Genomic DNA, 26,170 nt, shown 5'->3' with positions numbered 1-26,170 from the left:
AGGAAGTTGCAGACTGCAATGAGGTCTCCCCTCAGGCTCGTCTTCTCCAGGCAGAACAGAACAAGTGCCCTCAGCAGCTCCTCATATGGCTTCTCCTCAAGGCCCTTCACCATCCCCCTGGCCCTCCTTTGGACAGTCTCCAATAGCTTAATGTCTTCCTTATATTGTGGCACCCAAAACTGCCCCTAGCACACGAGGTGAGGCCACTCCAGAGCAGGACAATCCCCTCCCTGGCCCAGCTGGCGATGCTGTGCCTGATGCCCCCCAGGACACCACTGGCTCTCCTGGCTGCCCGGGCACTGCTGACTCATGTTCGACTTTCCACTGGCCAGGACCCCCAGGTCCCTTCTGTGGCACTTCTTTCCAGCCTCTTGTTCCCCAGTCTGTCCGTACATCCAAGGTTCCACATCCCAGGTGCAGAATCAGCACTTACCCTTGCTAAACTTCATACAGTTGGTGATTGCCCAGGCCTCTGATTTATCTAGGTCTCTCTGCAGGGTCTCCCTGCCTTCAAGGGAGTCAACAGATTCTCCCAATTTAGTATCATCAGCAAACTTGCTATACCTTCCAGTCCTGCATCCAAGTTGTTTATGAAGTTGCTGAAGAGCACAGGGCCAAGAATGGAGCCCTGCAGAACCCATCTAGTGACAGGTCACCAGTCTGATGTCACCCCCTTCACTATAACCCTTTGTGTCTGACCCATGAGCCAGTTGCTCACCCATCACATGACGTGTTTATCCAACTGTGTGATGGACAATTTGTCCAGAAGGATCTTGTGAGAAGACAGTTTTAAAAGATTTGCTGTAATCCAAATAGATTACATCAACTGACTTCCCTTGATCAACTAGGTGGGTTACCTTGTCATAAAAGGAAATCAAGTTTGACAAACAGAACTTTCTTCTCATTAAGCCATGCTGACTGAACTTTGACTGTGCTGTCCTTCAGGTGTTTTTCAATAGCTCCCAAAATAATGTTTTCTACAATTTTGCCACTCACTGAAGTGAGACTAACAGGTCTGTAATTTCCAGGGTCATCCTTCTTGCCCATCCTGAAAACACCATTAACCAGCTTCCAGTCAGCTGGGACCTCTCTGGATTCTTAAGACTGCTCAACAATCATTGAAAGAGCCTTTGCAATGACATCAGGCAGCTCTTGGAGTATATCTCAAATGAGTCCCATCAGGCCTCATAGACTTATAGGGATCTAGCTGGAGCAGCAAATCTTACACATGTTCAGGGTCCACTGGGAGTTTATCACTCTCAAAGACATGGCCCACCAGCTCAGAGCACTAGGACCCCCTTAGCCAGTCATCAGTGTTGAAGACAAAGGCAAAGAAAGCATTAAATATCAATGTCTTCTCCATGTCCCTGTTTGTGAGATGATCATCCTCCTCCTGTAACAGGCTGCTGTCATTTCTACACTGTCTTTTGCCATTTATGTATTCTAAAAAACTTTTTTTGTCCCTCACAGTTCTGGTCAGCTTCAATTCCAACTGAGCTTTGGCTGCACAGATTTTCTCTCTCCTTTCTAAGTGGTAAGCACCATCTCTGTATTCCTCCTATGTCATGTGACCTTGCTTCCACTGGGCATACACCTTCCTTTTTTGCCTTAGCTTTAGAAGACAATCCCTGCTCAGAAAGCCAAGATGGCCTTCTGCCTTGCCTACCTGACTTCCAACATTTTGGCATTGCCTGCTCCCAGGCCTTTAGGAGGTGGTGCTTAGAAAGTGATAAGCACTGATGGACCCTAGCACCTTCAAAAGTGTTTCCCCAGAGGACTTTACTTGCTAGTTCCCTGAGCAGCCTAAAATCTGCTCTCCTCATTTCCAGAGTTGAGGTTTTCCTGACACTTTTCCTCTTGTGAACAGAGATTTTAAACTCAATTGCTTTGTGGTCACTGTGGGCAAGATGGTTGCCAAACATTATTTTGCTCATGAGACCCTCTCTGTTAAGAAGCAACAAATCAAGGAGGGTGTCTTTCTTGGTCAGCTCTCTAAGTATCTGTACATGAAGTTATCATCCAGTTGTTTTAGGAATCTTCTAGACCTGTGTCAGCTGTGTCATGTTCCCAGTTAACATCCGGCCAGTTGAAGTCACCCATAAGGACAAGGGCAGTTAATTTGGAAGTGTCCAAAGCTCCTTGAAGAGTAATACACTGACATCATCATCCTAGTTAGGTGGTCTATAGCAGACTGCCACGATGACATCCACATTATTTACTTGTCCCTTAATCCTTACCTAGAGGCTCTCAACTGTGCCATTGTCAACTGCAAGCTCCATAGATTTCAGCCTCTCCATTACATCCACCACCCCTTCCACCTCCTCTGCCCTGCCTATCCCTCCTGAAGAGCCTGTAAGCATCCAACATGGCACTCCAGTCCCAGGACACACCAGGTTTTCACTTATGCCAATGATGTTGTAACTCTGGAATGGGGCCAAAGCTTTGGGCTCCTCTTGTTTGTTCCTCATGCAGTGTGTGTTGGTATAGAAACACTTCAAGTGTGGTTCACTGTAGTCGACACCTCGTGAAACAGATTAGGAGTCCTCTCTAGCACTCAGTTTCTCAAGTTCTGGCATGCCATCCCAGTGCTTATCACTGGCAAGTTTGTTTTTGTCCCTTTGCTCCTTCCAATCTAGTTTAAATATTAAGTATTCACTTTCTCATTTCTACTATTTTTTGTGGGTTTCTTTGACAAACTACTGGTTCCAGGTTTCAAGCACTGACATCCCTAACATGTTTTTGGCTGATTGAAAGGAAACACTGCCATCAGAGCAGGAATATGAAATGGAAGTGTAGAGGTAGCCACTGAAAGTGGACCCTAATGTTCTGAGGGACAGCCACTTTATGGATGCACACAATTTCAGGAGGCACCATTCTTCATTTTATTTTACTTTATAGACTAAATGTCATCTGGGAAGTACACAGAATTGTGAAAGTGAAAATTGAGAATCAGGAAGACACAGCATCAGCATGCAACAGAGTTCGAGAAAAATCTTGTCATCTGCAGGGACTCCTGAGTCAGCTTCCCATTACACAATTCATTAAAATTACATGTTATAGCAATGGGCCATGAAGTACCAAGACGTCTCCATGACATTTTGCTCTGAGTAGGGTTTTACTCATTTACAGTCACTCTCCTTCCTTCCTTTCCATCCCAGGGAAATATACAAAACATTGCAAATTGGTCACAGTCCTTTCACCCTTCTCTCTCAACAGTTTAAATTACCTTTTACCTCCCATGAACACTGGTGCACGTAAAACTGCTGCCTTCAAAACAGCATTCCTTATAAGGAGGCGATTTAAATCTTTCTGCCTTTCCCTCATACAAGGCAGCTGTAGCTGACAGCAATCTCCAAGGATCAACTTACAAAACCATAAAAATATCATGTTTGCCTCAGCTCTTGACATCACCTTTGCCATCTTTCTATCAAAATACATCATTTTGGTATAATTCATAGCAACTACAAGCCACTTTATTGACAATGCAATCTACATTTCAGTATTTTAAAGAACTACTTCTCTGTCATCCTGAAGCTATTTCGGTAGCAGATAAAAACCAGTTAATTTCTGTGATTCATACAGCAAGCACTGGCTCAAGAAAAGAGGGAATGCTGATGCCACACTGTGAAAAGCCACATCGTGAAAGCCTTCCCAAAGCATCACAGGCCCACAGCCATCATGTCTTCTCAGAAGTGGCTGTGTTTTGCCCTTACAATAGCTTCATTAACTGACAAGTACATGCTGAATCAGTCAGCAACTGACTAGCAGGATAAGGGTGTTGTAAACTTCCCAGTGAGGGCAGACAGACACTTCTGGAAGGACAGAGTTGCTTTGTGAGTTCTGTGCATGCAGTGGTGAAGGCATCTCTGTCATCTTCATACTTCACAGCCACTCCAAGCTGGCAGCCCCAAGTGCACGGCACAATCCTCTCCTGTCAGCCTATACTGCTTCTCCAGTCCCAGAAACTGTTCCACGCAGACTGGCATTTCCCAAACAGCTCCTGAAGCTGTCTATGCCTTGTGTTTCTCCCTGGTTGCTACTTTCTGCTGATCAAATTTCATAGTGTATACACCTGTGTAAATGTAGCTGTCCTGCTGTAATGTCTTCAAGGCATCCACAGAACATTCAAGTACAAACAGCACAATGTGAAGGGCTGGCTTGCCCAACATTGTCATAGACGATTTGGAAATGTCATTTCAAAGGAGAGAGACATATAATGCAGTTGAGAAAGAGAAACCATGAGATTTCGGTTGTTTGACAACTACTCTCTCACCTTCTCCACCCCAAACATAGGACATGAGATTTTTAGGTACCTCCTGCTGCATATTCCAACTGGATGTAATCCATTGATGCATGGGGCTTGTATAAACAGCACAAAGGATAAACATCCATTGCAGAGCATGAAATATAGAGATAATCCATCACATTCATAATAAACTCAAAGCTGGGTGTTCCTTTGCACGACTTTACATGGAAACAATTACTCTGAAATAGTCACATCAGTGCATCCGGCTTTCGAGCAAATCTTCCATTCGGACAAGCCAACATTTTTGTTTAACTGGATGAGAAGCAATAAGCTTGTCAGAACAAGCTAATGAGAGCAACATTTGCTGGTTCACATCTGAAGAAGGCATTCAGTACAGTTACTTGTGTTTTGGGCACAGCCATTCCACATCTCCATTCATACCCTTACTCCATAAGTAACTTGTTAGGGAACAGCTGACCTGAAATTCATCATGGCTGACTCCTTTTTCTAGAGAACAGAGTGATATGATGACGAAACTTTTCAACCAGATGACACATCAAGCCTTGAAATTTCAAAAAGGGCCTATACTTGCCAACTCTGGGGGCCATTCAGCATGGTTAATACAAAGAGAAAATTAAGTTTACTTAACAAATAAAGATCTCAGCATTCAGAACATGTGAATTACCAAGGCCAAACCTTTCTATATCATGTCAGTCAACTTTCTGCTAAGAATAAGAAAGGATATGACACTGCATGCTTTCAGAGTGTGCTGGTTTGGACAAATTTGGAGGAAAATATCCTCTGATAGAAGGCAGGTTACAACCAGCCCTCCCCCACCAGGTTTGGGAAAAAAAAAAGAATTTTTTCCTTGGAGGAAAGTGAAAGAGATAAAAACTATTTATTTAACAAACACACAGGAAAAGGACAATAATGCTAAATAATAAAACCTCTCGCTGTGGAGAGAAAATCTGGGAAAAGTTCAGAGTCCTTCTGTAGGTAGCCTCTCCCCTCCTCCTTGGAGCTGGGATGGGGTGGGCCCTCCTCTGGGGCCTTGATGAAAAAAAAAAAATCCTCCTGATGTGTTCTGATGTTGAAACAGTCCAGAAAAGAAGAAGGGAAAAAAATCAAAAGTCCCAGGAAAACAAAGTTCAACTCTCCGGAGGGAAAGAAAACCCAAAAAAAATGGCTGAAAAAAGCAAGCAGGGTGCTTCTTCACTCTCTCACGGCTGCAGAAAAACGCAGAGGAGTCTGTATATCTGTGTGTCCTTGAAACAAAACTGCTTTGAAAGTTTTGCTGGGTTTTTTTCTCTCCCCCCTCTCAGGCTCACTTTAAAGGCACAAAAAGGCACAAAATTAATTTCTGGGCATACAGCAGCGATATGGGATACAACATCATAAAGTCATCCAAGACACAGAGATACAATGAATTTAAAAGAGAACAATGTCCATAGTTGGTATTGATTTTAACAATAACAAGTAATATCTCTATACAGCTTTCAGCTCTTACAGGCCTTTGAAAAGGTGGGCAGGCATTTTTGAAGTGTTATTGCAGATTAGTAATTAAAATCTGGAGAGACCTGAATTAGCCCTCAATATATTAGCTCAAGAACAAGAAGCACCACAACATGCAAGAAAAGAAGATAAATGAGACAGTATTAAATGTGCGCTCTAACAGATTCAGAGCTAATTTGAAGTGTGATTCAGTTATCTCTGTATTACATTGCAAAAACACCTCAAAAGGTAGAAGATACATATCTAACAACACCCCTCAAGACTGACAGAAACTGACTTCTAATGTCTTGCCTCTGAGCTCCCTGCATGGGCTAGCTGATCAGATGTAGCTAATTAAATGCCCTGGCAGAAAGCTTATCTCCATTGATGGCACTTGTAAAATTCTTACAGATCACTTGGTCCAACATTTTGTCCCTTTGTTCACCACTGTGTGTTTAAAACCTAAAACACTAGCAATTCATCAATCAGGGCCTGACACAAAGTGGGTACAGCCTCTGGATTTATACACTGAACTGGGAGTATAATGGAGTACCTTCAAATTAAAATGTCTGCATGACTGGTTTTTCAAAAAGCAGCTTTCAAGGTTCATGGTTGCTATGCAGTATCATAGCTAATAGCTTAATATGCTGGATTTTTTCTGTATGATGTTGATGAAGAAAGAATATCTTTAATAGTAAGTCCACCAAAATTACCTGATCCAATGTAAGAAACTGCCTAAACTAGATTCAGAAACATTTGAAATGTGGCATTTTCAGCTGCTGTGAGATGATGATGATGACAGGCACTGCCACTGAGCTCCCTTTTACACTTGCATTTAGCTCTGAGGATGCAGAGTAGGAAAAGTGGTTCCCTGACATACACAGAGTCAAATGGGAGTGACAGAATCCTCATCCATTTCACAACGATGGTGAGGAGGGTCAGTATCGATTAAATTCATGTTAGCACTTAAAATGCAATATGCAGCCTAAAATCCTGGAGGGTTCCTTCTCTCCAGTCTTATGGCAATACACAATTAAAACATAAATTCTACTGCAGAATTGAAAGAATCCTCTAGATCCTCTTGATGAAAACTTGCTGTGACATTAACTTGCCAAAGCAAGAGCTATTTCAGAGAGATTTTTGAGTCATCTCTTTTAAATAGAAAATAGAGCCAACAAGAAAGAAAATCCTTTAATGACTTTCACCTTTTTCATTTCTCACTTTGGAAATTAAGTCTTTTAGTGGAATTGCACAGGACATCGAATACTAATTTACTGCTGTTACAGTTGCAAGGAATGGACTAATCTAGCCTAATTTAGCAACCTAGAAGTCAGGTTTCTGCTCTAAAACACTTTTCTGTTCTTCTCCTTTAGTCAATGTATAAATAAAGTTTTCTGCAACATGGTAGTTTTTTTCCAAAACAAGTATCTCAGATGGATCACCCTCTTCAGATGCCAGTTTCTTCTGGATGGTTGCCTGGATAACTGTCTTAATTAAAGTGTGAACAAAATACCACTACCATGCCCTACTCACTGTTTGGTTTATGGAGTAAGCAGTACACTTGTGTGTCACTTAAAATTTCAGTAAAATACCTTGCTAAATAAAAAGACAGTGTACATATGTTGGGATCCTTGTAGACCAATGCCTACTCAGTGCAATCCAAGATAAACAAGTCATTGATCACTAATCTAAGATAAACAAGTCAGATAAACAAGAAATTGCCTATAAATCTAATAAGGCATATTGTTAGATGTATTTCTTTGTTTCAACAAAAAGGGTGGGTTAAGCTGATTCTTAAAAAGATATAAATGTAACATTAACCAATGATAATAAAATACATGCACCTCTGAGCAACCGATTAATTGCTACCTTACATTAACGTACCTTCTAATACATCAGTGTTGCATTGTTGCTCACCTTTTAATAAGGAAAAAATTGCTCCATTTTGCCATGACTTTAATGTTATCTCAAAGTACTTATTGTTAAGTATGTGTGAAAAGCTTTAACTCACAGAATCTGTATCAGCAGCAAAATAAAACCAACATAAATAGCTCCTGATAAATTTTGAACTGACTGCACTTCAAATACATCTTTTGTATTCTGTTTGCTTGCTCCTTGCCTCGACTTGAAGCTTACATTTAGAAAAGTGATCTTGTTTCTTCCTCTTTTTGAACTTCTATAACTTTTTGTCTTGAATGGAATACGTCTTGACCACAGCCATAAGCAACATTCATAAAACTGACCTCTCTTTGTTAGGGAAACCATAAACATGACTTCTGAGTTTGTGCTGGAAATATCTCAGGTGAACACATTATGGTGCAAAAGCCATTGAACAGCACCCAGAAATAATGAGTCCAAATGGATTTTGTCTGCAAACCATACTGTATTCCTATTTCTGCAACCCTGGCTTTCAAAGGATGACTTGAACACTAATCAAGTGTTGCCCGTAAAGGAGAGACAAAAGAATTCAATGGATCAGAATGACCGACAGGGGATATAGATAATGAATATCCCAGACCTGAGACTTCCTAGGATAAAAGAGTATCCCTCAATTCTTAAAAAACAAACCAAAGTCTTTCACCAGGTTCCTGCTCAGTACCCCCGGGAGTTGGCAGAAGTGGCTGTAACAGTTTTCTACTTAAGCAAGATTATTTTCAGTAATGAATGTTAAAAAAGCCCACGCATAATGAAAATATTACAACGCAATAAAAAGCCGATGGGAGAATTTCTGTATTATGCATTGCATTTAACTTCTTGATTTTCCTGTAGTATAACCATTACACAAAAGGGACTTTCTTGAAACACCTGTCTATCTACTTCTAATCCTGTAGGAGTAACAGACAATGAATTTGGAGCTGTTAGGAAAAGGGCTGAAGAAAAACAAATGATCTAAAAGAAATTAGTGTGATTTATGTATTGGTAAGTTTAGAAATAAAGCAAATTTATTGCTTAAGAATATGCTTTTTTCTAATGAAAAAAGACTTAATTGACTTTTTTCAGATACCCTTTCTGGTGGCCTTTTTTTTTTTTTTAATATGGATTGCAGCAGAAATTACCTTTTCCATTTTCTTTTCCTTCAATCTCATAACTCTTTTCATAAGTTAATGTTCTGACAATGTTTTCTTGGAAAACAATTAAATATTCTGTTACATTAAAAATGCTGTTTAACATTCAAGGTTGACTTAACATCTAACATTTGTGTATATTTTGCTTGAAAATTTTGGGCTTTCCTAATTCTGGTGAAGTTTGGTGCTCTTCTGGTTGTGAAATCTGCCTTTTTCTTTTCTCATGCCATTTGGCTTTTTTTCCTATTTGACATGCTATACTCTTTATGTCAGTATTTTGAAAGTAGATTAATTTTTTCCACACTCTCTGCAATTATAACAACAAATTGTTTCTTGATTTTACAAAAGCTTTGAGGGAAAGGTGCATAAAAATAGCCACTGTATTTCACATCATGAATATAAAACATACCTTGTTATACCTCATCAGCAAGAGACGATGTAATCAGAAAAAAATAATGTTGGAATATCAATTTCTCATTAATGTGCTGCAGTGACCACAAGATGATACAGTGTAAGATCCTGAAGGAAAGGAGGAAGAGGAGTCCAGTCTAAAATAAGACTGAAGCTTGTTCAGGGCACTGGTAAACAGGGTTTTGTGGGATGCAGCTCTGAAAGGCCAGAGCCCAGTAGAGCTGGGTCATCTTCACAGAGGGCCACATCCAGGTGCCAGAATGGTCTGTTCCAATCTGCAAGGAAGCAAGCAGGCATAGCAGGACACCAGTGTGGCTCCACAGGGACAGCCTGAACAAGACCAAGGGCAAAATGAAGGAAATCAGAGATGGAAATGGAGACAGGTTACTGAGGAGAAACAGAGAAGCTGTACCTGGCCAGTCAGGGATGGGGTTTGCAAAGCTCATCTGGTCCTGAAACTTATCCAGGATGGATGAAGAATAACAAGAAGGGTCTCTACAACTACAATAGCAGTGAAAGCCAAGGGAAATATGAACTTGCTGCTAAATGGAGAGGGAAACCTGATGAAGGACACTGAACAAGCTCAGATGCTCAATGCTTTCTTGGTTTTGGCCTTTAGTGGCAAGGTCTGCCACCCTCATCCCTGCACTCAGTGACAGAATTTAGGGAACAAAGTTAGACAAAGACTGAATTAGGGATTGCTTAGGTAAGAGTGACACAAGTCTATTGGCCTAGAGGGGATGCATCTAAGGCTGATGTCAAGCTGGTTCATGTCTTTTTGAAAGGCCACTGGTTAAGAACAGAAACACCTACCCAGTGTGGTTGGGAAATCTCCATATTTGGAGATATTAAAGACTTGATTTGGCAAGTGCTGAGCGGCCACGTCTAACTTTGACACTACCTGGCCTGGGGCAAGAGGTTAGACTGGATGGCCTCCAGAAATCTCCTCTCAGTTCTTCTATGATTTTGTGATTATGCCCATTTGCATAACCTATACATTTAAAACATATTCACTGCTTACCACTGACATGCTGCTACCTGCAAGAAAACAAGATTTCAAAACTTCTCCCATGCATATTGAAAAATGCAGATGTGTTGAAAAGTTGCAGATGTATCTAACCCATATGAAAACCTTCAATTATACAGAAGAGATTCACTATTTCATTGATGTAAAGAACTGCTTCTGCTGTGGTGTCAGGACTGCACACTGACAGTGTCTAATCATTCCAGGCATCCCCACTGGCATGAAAAGAAAGCTCTTGTTTTCAAATGCTGTAACATACAACCTCAATATATTTCACTCCAAATTTCATCAAAGAGTGAGTCTCTATCAAAATCCCAACAGCAGACAGATTCTGAGAGCAGAGGTAGAATTACACTGTAAGAATATCATCACCTAAAGCTTTCCCTGGAATGAAACAACACTTAATTTGACACTACCTATGTAGTCAGTGTAATTGGGAAAGGTGATATTCTTATTCTTGTTTGAAGGCAGACAGAGAATCAGCTACACAATAAATTCAGTTTGTCTCAGGACTAATCAGTTTATTTTCCTTGTTATTATTCCTACATATTGCTGGAAGCAGAAAATGAGACAGAGATCCTAACTTTGCTTAATGTCAAAGAATAAGGGAAAGAATAAAGAAGGAAAATTATTGCTTTATAAAGAAACAAAGACATCAAAAATTAGTGTAAGACCCATTTTTGAGGCTTATGCAGGTGGTCAACACAGAGCACAAGACAGTTATTAAGAGCAGGACAGTTCCTTCAGTTCATGGAGTCTACTCATCACAAGAAGCTCTTAGCAAATTGTGTTTGTTAGTTGACTTGCAGGTTAACACTTTTTTAAGAAATCTTTCTGAAAATATATTTTGTTTAGTCCCACCTAACACAGATGAAGGTATCAGCATTGCTGGCATTTTTATACCATTTCTGCATCATATTTGGAATTTTTCCTTACAGCTGAATCCTCAGCAAATGAGCACCCGTTTGCTCAATTTGTCACCTGCAGAAGTATGACTGTTGTGGCACTTCCTGCCCAAATATCTGTAAACAAATGTGACTTTTCAAAATTACATGTGTGCCACTGAAAACACTGATAGCCACAAGTTTTGGGGAGAGGTACCTGTACCATTAAAACCTGACCATCTCTCAGGAATCAAGAAGACCCACCAATTCAGAGTTTACACCAATGGGAAGGAGAATACAGAAACAAAACTGGTGTATCGCAACCAGGACACTGGAATTTAAATTATTAAGTTTTGTGTTTAATCTTTTAGTTACTTGCCATTTTCCTGCGCAATGCACTAACATTTCTTGTTACTCCAAAAGCAAAGTTTATTATATGAACCACAATACGTATTTTTCTACATCTTTAGCATTTGTCAGTCACTGTTCTTCCTTTCCTTCCATCCCATTACAGATACTGACATTTCTCCTTTCCTGTACTATCCACAGTCACTTTTCTGGTCGCATTTTCTGTCTTCTCTCTTTTACACGAACTCACCTACCTGAATTCCACCTAAACACTTTTTGAGCTTCCCTATATATTTATATGCATTCATTCACTCTCAAAAATCACCCTACCAAGTTTTCTTTATTCTTAACATAAGACAAGCCTGACTTAACTTTCTTCATGTGAAAAATGAATAGTAATGTAACAGTGGCTGGAGCTTCCATGCTCCAGGAACAATCTTTTCAACAACCCATACCAAAAATAAATACCAGGAGCATACTATTCCTCTTTTAATACCCAAGTACTTTGGAGCTATTCCTGGATTTTTTTAGACTTTTTCAGCTACCCAGATGACATTTTAAGAGGACACTTCATTTCAATACTAAAATAATTGATCATTCTTCATTATAACTAAAGGAACATTATTTTCCCTTTTTTCAGCCATGAGAAGGCAAGACTTGCTGTACTACTGAATGACTGCACAGGCAATACATCACAGGGTTCGTAGTTTAAGTGACAGGACATCAACTACCTGACAAGGTCAATGACTCTCTCCCTTGGAGCAGTGCTGACTGGCTCATCATTAATCATTATGATCTGATCCCCTGGTATAAGCTTTCCTTCAGAGGGGCCGCCTGCAGACAAATGGAGAGAAAAAAAAAAAAAAAAAAGAGCACAGGTTAGCACACCATTGTAAATGCACAGACACACTGTTGTTCACATACTACAAGTGTATTTTTTCTTCACTTAATGACAGTTTTTCACTAACACTATTTCTGACATTACCAGTACTCCCTCACCAGGAAAATCTTGCAAGCTAGTGGCTTAGCAACTTCTAATGAAGTTCGTCAAGTTCTAAACCCATGTCTAACCACCTAAAATAAAGGCTCAGTTTTCTGAAGGGTCAAAAGGACCCATGAGCCATGGGCTAACACATGCTTTAAGGTGTATTCAACCTTATTTTATTCATCCTTGATCAATATTTGTCTGATATTTTGTAAGACCACCCTGAGGATTCCTTTTCCTGTGAACAAATGATCCTTTTATCTACAGTTAAGACCAGGAAGTCTTTTTCCATGGTAAGCATACCAGATTTCCCTGGCTGTAACACATTGTTTCCTGTTCCAGGCAAAGTAACACCAAAGAACATCTTATTCCTCTTTCCTATGAAATATCACTTACATATTTGAATGTCATTCACAGGCCTCTCCTCTGACTTTTCTGTTCTAGGCAAAAAAAACCTGTTTTCTTCAATTGAAGGCAGTAAGTTTTTATACCTCCAGCCTCCTGAGTCTCTTTTCTGCTGGATTCCTACCACCTGATGAACACAGATACATCCAGAAGCACTGCCACTTTCACTTAGACATGAATATTTATCATTATTCTGAATAGACAATCAGTCATGTATATGTCTGTGTGGTTTGGATTCTGGCACTGCTGAAATACACATTGAGTGCATTGTACTTTATAAAATGCACATATTACTTTCTTTCTCAGCACAATTACATGCCCAGAAGATGATGTGGCTTCACAGTTCCTAATGAAAAGATATATCCTCTCTGGTCTTTGTCTTTAAACTCTGCAATGATGATACATAAAAAGCAGAATAATATTACCACTATGAAGATAAAGTCTCAAAAGATGTTTCAGCATCAAAGCAAACTCATTCAACTGAGCTAATGCTGATCCTGTCCTCTGTTTGCTTTGAAAACTTTACTCCACTTCTATATCACACATAAATGGATACTAATCCATGTATGAGAATGTTGTCCTGAGCTCGTATTTCCTGCTATTCACTTGGAACAGAACATAGTAAACACATTTTCCAAATTTGAACATAAAACTACATTAATAATGCCAAGTTGAGAGAAATAAGCTGTCTGGATCTGATTCAAATATTAGTTACACTGCTCACTTCATGTGAAAGCAATACAAATGTAATCAATGCACACACGTGGGTAAATGACATCAGAACTTCACAAAGTCGATTTTGCCTCTCCTCTGCTCTCTGTGGGGGTTCTGGAGAATGTACTGAACAAGAGCAAAGTCAAATCCCTGCCCTTGGCTCCCCAGCAATTTTATGTAACAACTCAACTTTTAAGCATAGAGAGCAGGAGCCTGCTATTTGAGAGACAGATTAGTCCCAGGTCTGGTCTCTCATGACTTCAAAAATATCAAAAACCTCACTAATTTTCACTGCAGGTAAGATGTTTAGGGATATATTTTGACCTGGTTTTTAACCATATAGTTATACAGATGCATTCATTTAAAAAAAAAAAAAAAAAAAAGCCAGCAATAACATCCTCCTTTTCAGAAAGAAATATTGTTTTTAGAAACATAGCTCTCCTTGGGAAAGTGATGATAAGAATGAAAAATATGCACGTTTTAATCTCAGAACTCAACATACCTCTTGAAAACGCTGATTCAATGATAATGAAGGTGACAGCAAACCAATATAAAGATACTAGGGAGAAGACTTTTCCTTGAATGAAATGGGTTAACTTTTTTCAGGCAAACAACAGTAATGGCTCAGAGCAGTAACTCCAAAACGCCTTTTTGCTAACACATTTATGTAACATTCAGAAATGAGTGTGAGGAAGGAAACCACTGGGTAATACCAGGCTAAAATTCTATTCAGTTTTTGTGATTTCTTTGTCCGCCTGAATATTTCAACAGTTCTCAAATTTGTAGCTGCATTTCTTCTTAGTAGGCTAAATCAAAGTTTTCTTCTGGGGTCAAGTGGGGAAAACATACCTGGTGTTACTGAGCGTACAACAACTGGCTTTTCACTACCAGCCACAAACCCAAATCCTAGCACAGGATCCCTCCTCATTTCCACTTTCCGAGGGGCTGGAGGGGTTATTTGGCAGCTCTCTATTCGAGGGTCTTCAAATGTGGCTGATTGTGTCATGTGACTGTGAAAAAACATAAAAGATGGAAAAAGGAAAAAAATCATTAAAACATGATTTTGTGGTATCTACTTGAGCCAAGCAATTTGTGCAACGATATGAGATGAATACCTGAAACGTTCTCACTAGAGGAATTAAAAAACCAACTTAATAATTTTCTATTAGATTTTCTTATGCATTAAGTAATAATGCTGCTGGCGGGTCTCAAATAGTAATCAATAGTATCAGGCTTTAAAGAGGCCTCTTTTTGACAGTACACATTTAATCATACCCCATAAATGAAAGAAAAATAGCCTGACAATAAAGCCTTTGTTTTCTGTGCTTGAATTTTTCATCCTTCAATTTTTGGAAGGGAAAAATAATAGTAGCGACCTACTCATAACATAAAACACAACAATTAGAACTGTCAGCCTTTTTAAAAAGAGGACACACAGTTAAATTTGGGGATCTAACATGTTAAGCAAGTTTTTGAGCTGAGCTGAATCCTCTCCCTTCCTAAGGCACACATAACAGCTCTGTATTTGCTACTTGGACAAACTACCTGAAATCACTTCAAAATGTTCCAGGCCACAAATAAAAAAAGAAACAAAATATATAAAGAAAATATATTTACATGGAATTACTAAATACTCTCTTCTACAGTGTTATGACAAAGCCTATTTATTGTACCTAGAAGAAAAAATTCTCATGGCTGGAGGCAAAGAACTTGTTTTTTCAAGCAGAAAATAGAATGGATGAAAGCTATCCAATATCACATATCCATGAAATAGGTAATGGTTTTAAAGCATAAAGATTTTAAAATAACATTAATAAACACTGAAATGTAGCTGATGCTGTACAAAGTCAGAACCAAAACATACTTTGCATTTTCCACCCAATGCCTGGAGCTCCCCACTGAATCACAGCTACCAATTCCCTGTGCCAGTCAGACAGGCAAACAGACCACTGCAGTGTCATACCCCAAACACCATCCACTGAACTCATGTGCTTCAGGAAACCAAACTACCACTGCAGGCAACAAGCAATACCTGGTCAGCACAGTACAAAGACAGACTTCAGCTCATGGCATCAACTTACTGCAGACCTGAGAGAGCTCAGATAATATTTGTTTCAAGTTGCCTGGCCAAGAGTTAAGTCTTTTATTGCTTTCAAGAGACTGTAAACCTGCAAGTGCTGAACTAACTCTAGTTCATGGTAAATAAATGCAGCAGACAAATGGAGGGAGCCAAGTCCCAACCCCACCTGCAGAGAGGGCACAGGCTCTGAGAAGGGTAACAACTAGGTGCCCAACCTAAGAACTGCAAAATGCATATCAGAGAGGCAGATATCCCTACAGCCCTAGGCAGTATCATCAGTTGGTGTCCTCATAATTAATTAACAATATGAAAGTCAAGTAATTTTCACATATGTTCGATAATTTTACATACAATACATTATAACATGAGAGTTAAGGGACATACCATGCAACCAGCATTGTTGCTCTCATCACCTGTCCCTTTTCCATCTGCAAATACAACTCCCTGAAGAACTCCAAACAGGCAGTCCATAAGGAGAAAGGTATCATTCAGAATCTATTTTCAGCATCAATGACATGCACTTCTCTGATCTTTCCCCAGCACATATACCTTGAGCATGACATCAGTTTACTTTCTCTCCATGGTCTGCTTCATTACTGATACACAGAAGAGCAGCAAAATCTCAGTAAACTCTCAGTGGCAATCTATTTCTGTTAGTGGATTTTTCTAGCGCTTTTCTTCAAAGAAGCTTTCTATCCCTATCGCTAGATTCAGTCTGCCTAAGAGTAGCATGCTGTCGTTTTATGCATATGATCAGAGCCAGCAGAAGCTACCTCCTTACAAAAATAGGAGAGCAAGAGAATATCTCTGTGCTATCCTGCTGTATGCATAAGGTGAGGTCAGCAAAGAGAGTAATTGGTTTTTTTACTAGCTAGAGCAACACATCTGATGCTTCATTCTCTTCCTCCTCCTCCTGTTCCTCCAGCTTTTGTCAGTTTATTTTAGATCATTTTCTATTTTGTTTTTCCAATGAACTGTTAGAAAACCCAGAGAATTATATGCAGAGCCTTTAAGAAATCCATCTTCAAGACCTCCCCGGCACCTCCTCCCCATAAATTCCTATTTATGATTTGTGCTTCTAGATATTCAAACATTTTGGCTTTCTAATCAGACAACTTCTGAGGTGTCACCAGCATTTAAAAAACTATCTATTTCAACTTCAGAACTTTGTTTGGGTAGAGAAGACAAAACTCTGCATTTTTCACATCTCTTAGACGATAGCCCCATAAAGTTAACTTCCCACAAAGTTAAGATAATCTACTTAATCATTTTTTTCCTAATAGCTGCTTCCATTTTTGTAACTGGGGCACTACAAGCCCAAACAGAACGTGCCTTCTATCTCCAAAGAGAAAATGCCGTATTTACAAGCAACTTGAAAATATTGCTTGAGCCTTTGAAAACTACTTCCCTGCTGTACTTTCTCATCTAGCACTTGTGTAGTCTGTTTTAAAAAACAAAAACCCCAAAACTATCCCCAAAACCCCCCATCAACAGCTGCACTTCACATAAAAAATTCTAAGAGCAGACAGAGATTTGCTCATAAGAGCAGCCCTGCTACTGGATGCTCCAGCCCTTGCCTCAGCTGGTGCTGAGGATCTGCAGCAGGCATCAGTTATTCACAGCCTAAGCAAGAGGATCAGCGAGGAGCAGTCCATCAGGATTCTGAGTGGTGCTGCAGACACTATTGATTTTTAAGGTTATCCACCTTGAAATACATCAACCAAAAAGATTCTGCAGCTCACGCTTCCACAGCTTGCTGCATCAGATATTCTTGTGCCATTCAGTGTGTTGGGGGTGTATTTCAAGAAATATAAACATGATCCCAGAAGACATTAGATGAATGCTCAAAGCTTTCTGTGATGGTACATTGACAAACCCGCTTCCTCCTGTGGTTGGTTCATTATTGAGATGCCAGTTGTAGTACCACAGTCCAAGACTAATTTGAATTTTGCAATAATTAGAGGTATTTGATCTCCATCTCAGCTATGGAAAGTATTGACTTCTGCAGAATAACTATGCTAAGTGTTGTAAACCAGAATCTAATAAGCTTGGACTCAAAAAAGCCACTTTGGGGAACCCTACCCAGAACATCCCTTACACTGTGAAAGATCCTAGAATAACTGCAACACTACAAACTTGCCATTTGCTTCAAACACCATAAAAAATGTATTTAGATGGTAGAGTTCTTACATCATACCTAAAGATTTACTTTCCTCAAGGGAAAATGGAAGAAAAATAAAAAGCTTGAGATTTTAAATATGAATTGTTCTTTCCACAAATGCAAGCTGCCCTTAGATTGCCTTTTCAAAGAGAGGCACTTATTTCCTCCCATTTTCAGCAGCTGAGATTAGTCCCTGCTTTACAAAAGTCCATCTTCTCTGATGCACTCACATTGTCAGCAGTGGGAGACTGCTGCCATATTAAGGAGAGTAATTCCTAGAGAATTTCTTCAACAGAGATTTTATATACCAGACTCTTCTAAGAGATAAACTACCAGCTATGGAAAATCACAGCAGAAGTGCAATCATAAGCAGTTACTCTCAAAAACTCTCTGTGGCAACTGCTCTACTCAAAAGAGAACGTAACAGCGGAAATGGGAGAGAAGGCATATGAGTGTGCAGGCACCAACACAGGAAACAGAATAGACACTGCAGGGTGGCATAAAATTCATGTGCACACTTACCCGCAAAGGGGCCTACAATGAGCAAAGGAGGAAGAAAATTAGGAAAGAAAAACGCCCTGGTGAGCACTGATCAGCTGCATCACGGTGCTAGCACCTGCAAACACAATTCAGAAGCCCAGGACATGATGAGGAACCTAACTCAACATGTGTACCCAAATTCATGCTTGGCTTAGTCGGAGGTGTGGTTTAAGGCTGACACTTTGAACCTTCACACAATTAGCTTCAGAATTATTAACTTGGTAATATTTTCCATGGAAACCTTCCTAGCAATGTCCTTATTTAAGTTACAGGCTGAATAATCCAAGGAATATCTAAACAAAGACTGCAATCTAGAACTTGACAATAATGCATACCAGTAATTAAAAGCAAAGTATCTGAGTACAATGCTTTTTTAGCCTTTGGGTTCTGACATGTCATTCCCTGACATGTCGAAAGTTTTTTTTTACAAAAAATGGAGTTTGTATTTCCACAGAAAAATGCTTAGAGCTCTAACTCTTCTAAGAAATTGAAAACTATGGCATGAACACAGCAAACCTGGTTATGATAAGCATTATTTTAGAAATAAGTAACAAAGGCACCTGAACAACTTTAGCTCCATTCTGCAAAGACATCGAAAAAGAGAGCAGAAAAAGTGATACCTCAATCTGAGTTGAATACAGCTGCACACCCACAAACTCTAAAACAACAGTAATCAATTGGCTGTTGCCTCATATTTTGACAGGGTGGAGACATGCTGCTTTTTGGTGTCTCATTTTGTATTCCCCTATTAGAGTTTGTTTCAATTACTTCACAAATTAACAGCAGCTTGCAATTTTAGGGTGTTTAATCCTTACCTTTTAAATAGTTACAGTATCTCTGCTATATATTGATTTACATACAAAATAGATTCTTTTTCACTTGAGACACAGCAGCAGGTGTAAACCTGGTCAATGATGGAGAAGAGTGTGTGGAAATGTCAAACCACTCACAGACTGATGAGTGGAAGTGGGCAAGGAAGATGGAGATAAGGACTTTTCATCAAAGGTTTAATTCAGAAATAACAAAAGCACTTCAAATTGTTGAGCACTGTCAAAATCCTGTCTTGTTAATATGGAGGGTGGTGGAGGATCTGCTTTGTTGATTGCAGTTGTGATTTTCAACAAGATCTGCGCAAGTTAAGGACACTGAACACATTTCATTTACAATTGTCCATCTGAGTCCCTGCCATGAGTCTCTGCCCATCCTGCCCTGAAACCACCTCTTCATACTCTATTCAGGGTCTTGGGTTGTGCATTCAAAGTTCCTGGGAGCTGGAAAACTTACTGCACCAACACAAGAAAGCAAATTTAATTCTCATTCATTCACTATTCTTCAGGAATTAGCACTAAATAAAAGGGCTTGAGACTTGAGACACTTCTGCTTGATAATCTGGGAAGACTACCAAAACAATGACACTTAAAAGAGAACTGTCATAGAGATGAAGAAATATGCAAGCCCCCCAGAAAATGAAAAACTGATCTTCATTTATTTAGATTAACTAGTAGCTAAATATGAAAAATAATTTCCTTCCTTCCTTTCTTCCGGGCACCTCTCAGTGTATCACAGGTTAATTTATTTTCTCTAAGAAATCACTCAAGAATTATTACAAACGAGGGCACAAGTGTCAAAATCATGCATCAACTGCCGTTTACTTGAAAATTATATTTAAAGAAAAAAGTGCACAAGTAGTTATTACATGGCTCAGTAAAACTGCTGCTCCTACAGAGAATCTGATGGCTTGACAAACCCTTTTTGCTCCGTTTAGCAGGAAACCAAAGAGTCGGTCACAGCTCCAGAATTTTTTAGACATATTCAACAGACAAAAATTTTATTTTCAGTGGTTAAAAAAGGAGTCAACTTTTAACATTTCAAGAAAACATTCCCTACATTTTCACTGTTTTTGTACAGGTGTATATATCAAGAATTCAGTATCACAGCCACAAAATGCAACTGGGAATATTTATCGATTATTTTCTTTCTTTCTTTCTAGGACTACTTTTTTGACCCAGTGTAAATTCTCTTGCTTTTTTTTTTTTTTTTTTTTTTTTTTTTTTTTTTTTTTTTTAAGCTTCTTCAACAGTTAAACCCTCTGAAGTCAGGTCATTTTATAACACCCTAGAAAATGTTTGGCATATGCCATCTGGATGAACATATGGTAAAAATGTAATTAGAATGAAAAAGGTTTGCTGGTTTCAGAAGAAGTTGGTGACAGCTTTTTTGATAAAATTGGATACAGGGAAATCTGACACGTAAAAGAATTTCAAAATCCACTCTTCCACTATTGGGCATGATCTGCAATCTAAAGCAAGGCTAAGAGAACCAAAATTGCAGTGAATAAAACTGACATGAATACAAATTTAGAGGGCTGAAAAGATTTATGCTCAAATTTAGATAGGCAGTGGGGAAAACACACTGAAAATATAATTCACAATGACAATTAGCACTCATATTATTACATGTGTAAAATGTGAATGCTTTTGCATTCTGCCTTATTCTATATATGAACGTTATATATTGGGAAGAAAACAAACTTTTATAGTTGAAACCCACCGAGACATGGAAAAAAGCCTCAAGCTCAAACTGCAGACTAACAGTGGTTTGCTTTGAGTATTGTATCTACAGATTGCCAGAGAGGTTCTCTTTTAAAATTGTTCCTCTCTCAGGATGGCCACAAACATTTCAAAAGCTGTGTTCATGATGAATATTGGATTTCCTGCCATTTGTATTGGGACGGGACTTTAAAGGCACCAGCCAAGTAGCAGAAATTGCACAGAAACATCTCAGTGAAAATTGGTGGAGAAAGGGCCACCTGAATGCTGGAATTGTCTCCCCTGGAAGGTGAGCATGATGCCAGCCTCAGTCTGCCTCACTGCCCGAAATACACAGCCAACATGGGTGTGCCAAGGACGAGTAAATCTAAACTGCAACCGTGCACATACGGCACATAATGCGCACTGACAGCCCACCCCCTCACGCACAATTATGCTCCTCTACACTGCTGAATGGCACTTTTGCACTCAGTTTCCATCCCAGCAAGCTTTTCCCACCTGGGTGACACCAGGTTCAACAGAAATGCTCTTGGTTTCAAAGCCTGTAAGCGAACAGAGATTGAGGGGCCCATTCTTCAGCAGGTTTTCATAGCCAAAGGAAGATCACAAAATTCTCACATATGCTAGATTGCATGGATAAAACTATGGATGAACTGCCTCCCATAAGCAATTCCAGGGCAAACCCCGTGCTGGAGCTGTGCAAACATAGGGTAATCTAAAACATTTTAGATTTAATCTTGGGAGAGAGCAAGACAGCAGAAATGGCAAATGGCTAACATTAGCTGGTTTGGCTACCAATTGGTCCTTGCCTTTTCCCGGAAAAGAGATTTAGGATGCCACAAAGTCACTGGCATTTCCTTCCTGAAAGGAGCCTTTCCACAGGTCAACTCCTGCGTATGCAGCATGGGCTGGTGGTATAGCATGGGAAGGCAGGGTGTTTGGCCACCTGCCTGGCCCAGCTCCTTCGAGAATGAAACCATGCAAGATGCTTCTGCTAGAAATCAGAATTACTGGGTTTCCTCCACAGCAGGAATTTCTTACAATTATTAAGTTAGGATTTGAAGTTCACCTGGGTTTTATCCCCACAAAAAGCATTTTTCTTAATGCTATCTGAGCTACTCCATTTAGGATAGTGAACTACTTTAAGGCCCTTAAAGATGATCTAAAATGTAGCTTTTCATTATCCCCTGCACATGCATCAATAAACCCTGTTGCAACTTCAGACATAGAAAAGGGGAAAAAAAACCCAACCTGCAAATACACAATAAATCCGTTTGGGCTGAAAGTGTCCTCTGGAAAACAGAACAAACAATTCCTATTCATCCTGCTTTAGAGATTTCACACTAACCCCATCAAGAGCAATCTGTCCACCCTGCCTGGCCCAAGTCTGCAACCAACAGCACAGACCTGTGCTAAGGGCTGCCAGCATTTCCCATCCAGTGAGGAAAAGGAGCTGCCATCTCCAACTCAACATGGACAATTTGTCCAACTGAAATGTTATAAAAAGAAAAAGGGAGGAGAAGCAGCATGGAAATAGATTCAAGGTGCTGATTAGATTAGGAAAGCAACTAACTAAAAAAAACTTGTCTGCTGCAATGCTGGAAGCTTGCTCCACCAAGCACATGTCACTCTCTGTAAACACTAAGTGTGGGTAACCTGGTAATATGGTAAGAAGACAGAATCCAGATTTAATGTGCCTGTTGTAACCCCCTGGTACGGCTGGGCTTGGCATGAACAAACAGCTCAAATACTGAAGCTCCTGCTTTAACAGTTCTGTATCTGCCTAACTCTTGGGAACTCAGTACTGCTATGAGCATATGGAGATAAGCAGTTACTGCAGAGGCAAAACCCATTTGTTTCTCCTTTGAACTTAATTTTCCTCATTCCTTCAGCAACTGAATGGATGAGCAGGTCACAGAAAGGGCTCTGAATTATCTACTCATTTCCTTCCTTTCCAGTTACAGTGGATGGCTCCTGAACCAAAACTAGCCCTTCTGACGGTACCACATCAACACAGAATTTCACCTATCGCCTCTTCAGCAAAGCACAGCCTTTCTCAGGCGGTGAGAACATCAGCTGGCAGCAGTAAAACAGGTAAAATACCAACATATGGGTTAGTTGATAAACAGTGGGTACTCAATACTGCAGCTGCTTAGTTTATCAACAACCAGGTATTTAAAGACTCAGAGATACAAACCGCTCTATCCCTCTGGTCAGTACAGCTCTCTGCACTCAGAAGCAGGCTGTACCTGCTTCTGGATGTTCACTTCAGGCAAGGGCAACACAACAACCCAGTTAGAAACATTGAGTTTGTCTGAGTTCAGGGTAGCACAGAGGAGCACTCTGTACATCAGTACCACAAGCTGTATCCAGTTTCCCATGCTAGGTATGAATTCTTTTCACTGGAAATTTGAGCACAGGAAAGATTAGAAAGTTGCTTTTATAAAGATGTCCAACTCCTACACTAATACAATGACTGCAAGGAAAACCTTTAATTCTCCAGCTACCAGACAGAAAAGGATCTGCAAGCAACCAAGGGGAATAGAATAAATTTAAAGGATTTTCAAAATAACTCACAAAAGTCCCAAAATCAAATCTTCATGATCTGTAACAAAGTCTTCACAGTTAGTTTTCAAAGCAAATCTTCTAGATCTCTAACTCTGGAGAAGGCCTTCAGGACTGAGAGGAAACAAAGAAACCATCTCTTCCTTTCTCCTTTCTTTTAACAAATAGAAATAGAGAGGATTACTCTTCTTGACTGCTGATTTGGGAGCATGCCATTATGACTCTTCAGCAAATGCAAAATGAGAAAGAGAACTTAATTGAAATAATCTAGAATGACAGATTGCACTGATGGGATGTGAGGCTGCCAGATAGAGCTGTCATGCAAAAATAAAGCATAGGATATTGAAAGGAGAAAAAATCAGGTGTTTTTGATCTTTTTTTTTTTTCCTGATACATTATTCTCTACACTTCAGCACAAATGGCTGAATGATTTTTCTGGGCTTACTTTTTCATTCCAAAGTAAGCAGCTAACCTAAGTGAGAGCACTTCTAGTAACCACAGGATATTTTATATATCTCAGAAATAGGGGTGCTGCAGATCATGTTGCAACTTCATTATATCAAAGAAGCTTGCACTAAAGTCTGTGGGTAATTTCTATTTACGTACATACGAGAAGCTGCCCAACTACCAATCCATTATGTGTGATAGTATCTATATAAGCATTATTAAAGACACTACGCATGGTAACAATGCACAAGAATTTGTACCTCTGTGAATTTTGTAACTGCCAGCAAGCTTCCTCAAGAGGTGAAGGAGAAAAAAGGTAATATACAACATTTCAAAACAGATGCATTGGAGTTAAACTGGAGTGACAGCAGCTTTAGAGAAGCCTATTCAGATAGAAACCCCTTACTTACAGGTGAAGAAAAAGGTCAAACAAAAGTGTCATGTACAATAACCTTTACACAACAAAAAAATCATCATGGAAGTTGCAGCCAGGCTGATCAGCACATCAAATCTCCCTGCTTATCTTAAGAAGTCCCAATTCTCCGTAAACAGTGGAAGCTCTTAGTAAGGCAAGCAGTTATTTCCAAACTATGACAATCCTCACTTTGGAGTTCGGAACAATTCTACAGATGGTTTGCTTTTTTTTTAAGCCACAGACATGTCACTCCCTTCTGAAATCTAAAGCTGATAAACTGCAAAGCCCCATCTCACAAAATACATATTTAAAGTCCTTCAAGGTTTCATAATGGAGAAAGTATATAAAGTATTTTGGCATGTTCATTTTTTTTAATGAAAAACAACACTAGTGCAATTCTGACATTAAATACAATGCTGAAACAAAGACTTTAAAGACTCAAGACTTTCAAAAAAAATACAATTAAAAGAAAATCTTGGTCACTGATATTGCAGACCTGTAGTACACATTTTCAGTCTGCAAGCTGTCATACTCCTTCTGTACAATTCTGTCAGATTGACAGAACAGGCCAAACTTGAAGAAAATAAGCCATAACTAACATTCTGAAATACATTAATTTCTTACTTATCTTCTGAAATTTAAGAACAAGGATGGATCTGAGCCGTTGGCAGTATGTGTAAATTACTTTATCTTGTAAGTGCAAGTCTGCTTAGGATCAGGCTGATTTGGGGTTCAGGACTACATGGAAGGAGTGGTATTTAGTAGCCGTACAAAAACAAGGTTTTTGGTTTGGTTTTTGGTTTTGTTTTTTTTTAATAAAACCACCACAAAACCAAAACAAGTGCTGAACTACACACTTATTTAAACATCATTTGTGACATGATCTGATCATATAGTAGTAGCTAAATTTAGACCAATGTTGCTGTTGGGGTGGCCATGGCACACACAGACAGTGCTTCTTTCAAGAGCCAAAAAGCCATTTATTAAACAAAGCAGCCTCTTTTATATACCCTTTGTATGTTATCATTTGTGTTACATATTCATTGGCTGCTAAACTATTACAAATAGACTGATTGGCTATTATTAACCAAAATACACTACCACTGGCTGCCTATAGCATAAGCATTCAAGCATTCAGAAAAATAACAGGTGTGGATACGTTGCTGTTTTCTCCTTCTATTGTTTAACTTTCATGCTTCTGTTGATACTACATTTTCATGGGTAAAAATTAATTGTTTTTCTTCTCACGGACTTTTCTCACAGTCCTTCTCTAGCTGAAATAACAGGCCTGAGCCATAATTTTACAAAGGCAAAGAGGTCTTCATTTTATAAAGTTTTACTTAAATGCCACAGACCGATACTATCCCCCATTAAGCTGCAGTCCATACCATGAAGATAAAGCAATTTTGTAGGAAACATACCAGTGACGAAGTCCCCAATTTACTACGTAAATTGCTTTCACCGTGTAGGGCATTCACAAAACAGTGTTTTTCTAGTTAGATAACACTTCCTGGCCCAAAGCCCTTTAATTTTCACAAAGCATCACTGAACCACAGTGGCCTTTAAAACACAGGGTAGAATTTAAGCTGCACAGCACATGGGAAAAAAATAAAAAGAAGGAAACATCTGCCTAATTATACCAGTAAAACCTCAACTCTTTAGAAAATACACTATAGCCTCCTTTTATTGTACATACAAAGCATACTGAACTTTGGTTTTAAATGTCTGCTATAAAAGTAAAGAGCATTTTCACCAAGGAATGAGAAACCAAGCCAAACCAAATTGTCTGACTTCAGAGAAGGCCAGTGGAGCTCATCGAGGTCTGGAACACAAGCCTTAT

General features: G+C 39.4%; 1 protein-coding gene across 7 annotated transcripts in view; it reads right to left on the bottom strand.

Moving 5' to 3' along the window:
• Positions 1-26,170, bottom strand: part of FRMPD4 (FERM and PDZ domain containing 4) — a 344,070-nt gene that overhangs the window by 54,997 nt on the left and 262,903 nt on the right. For 6 of the 7 annotated variants that reach the window (XM_048286157.1, XM_048329244.1, XM_048329235.1 and 3 more), the window contains 2 exons: positions 14,423-14,583; positions 12,201-12,303 (listed from right to left, as the gene is read on the bottom strand). In XM_048286157.1, the coding sequence (XP_048142114.1) occupies positions 12,201-12,303; positions 14,423-14,583 (264 nt within the window). The remainder of the gene's footprint in view (positions 1-12,200; positions 12,304-14,422; positions 14,584-26,170) is intronic. The other variant, XM_048286151.1, reaches the window with a different exon arrangement.

This window comes from Corvus hawaiiensis, chromosome 2 (assembly GCF_020740725.1).
Source record: "Corvus hawaiiensis isolate bCorHaw1 chromosome 2, bCorHaw1.pri.cur, whole genome shotgun sequence".
Classification (NCBI taxonomy): domain Eukaryota; kingdom Metazoa; phylum Chordata; class Aves; order Passeriformes; family Corvidae; genus Corvus; species Corvus hawaiiensis.
Note: the sequence above shows the minus strand (reverse complement) of the source record. Positions and strands in the feature narration are given on the sequence as shown.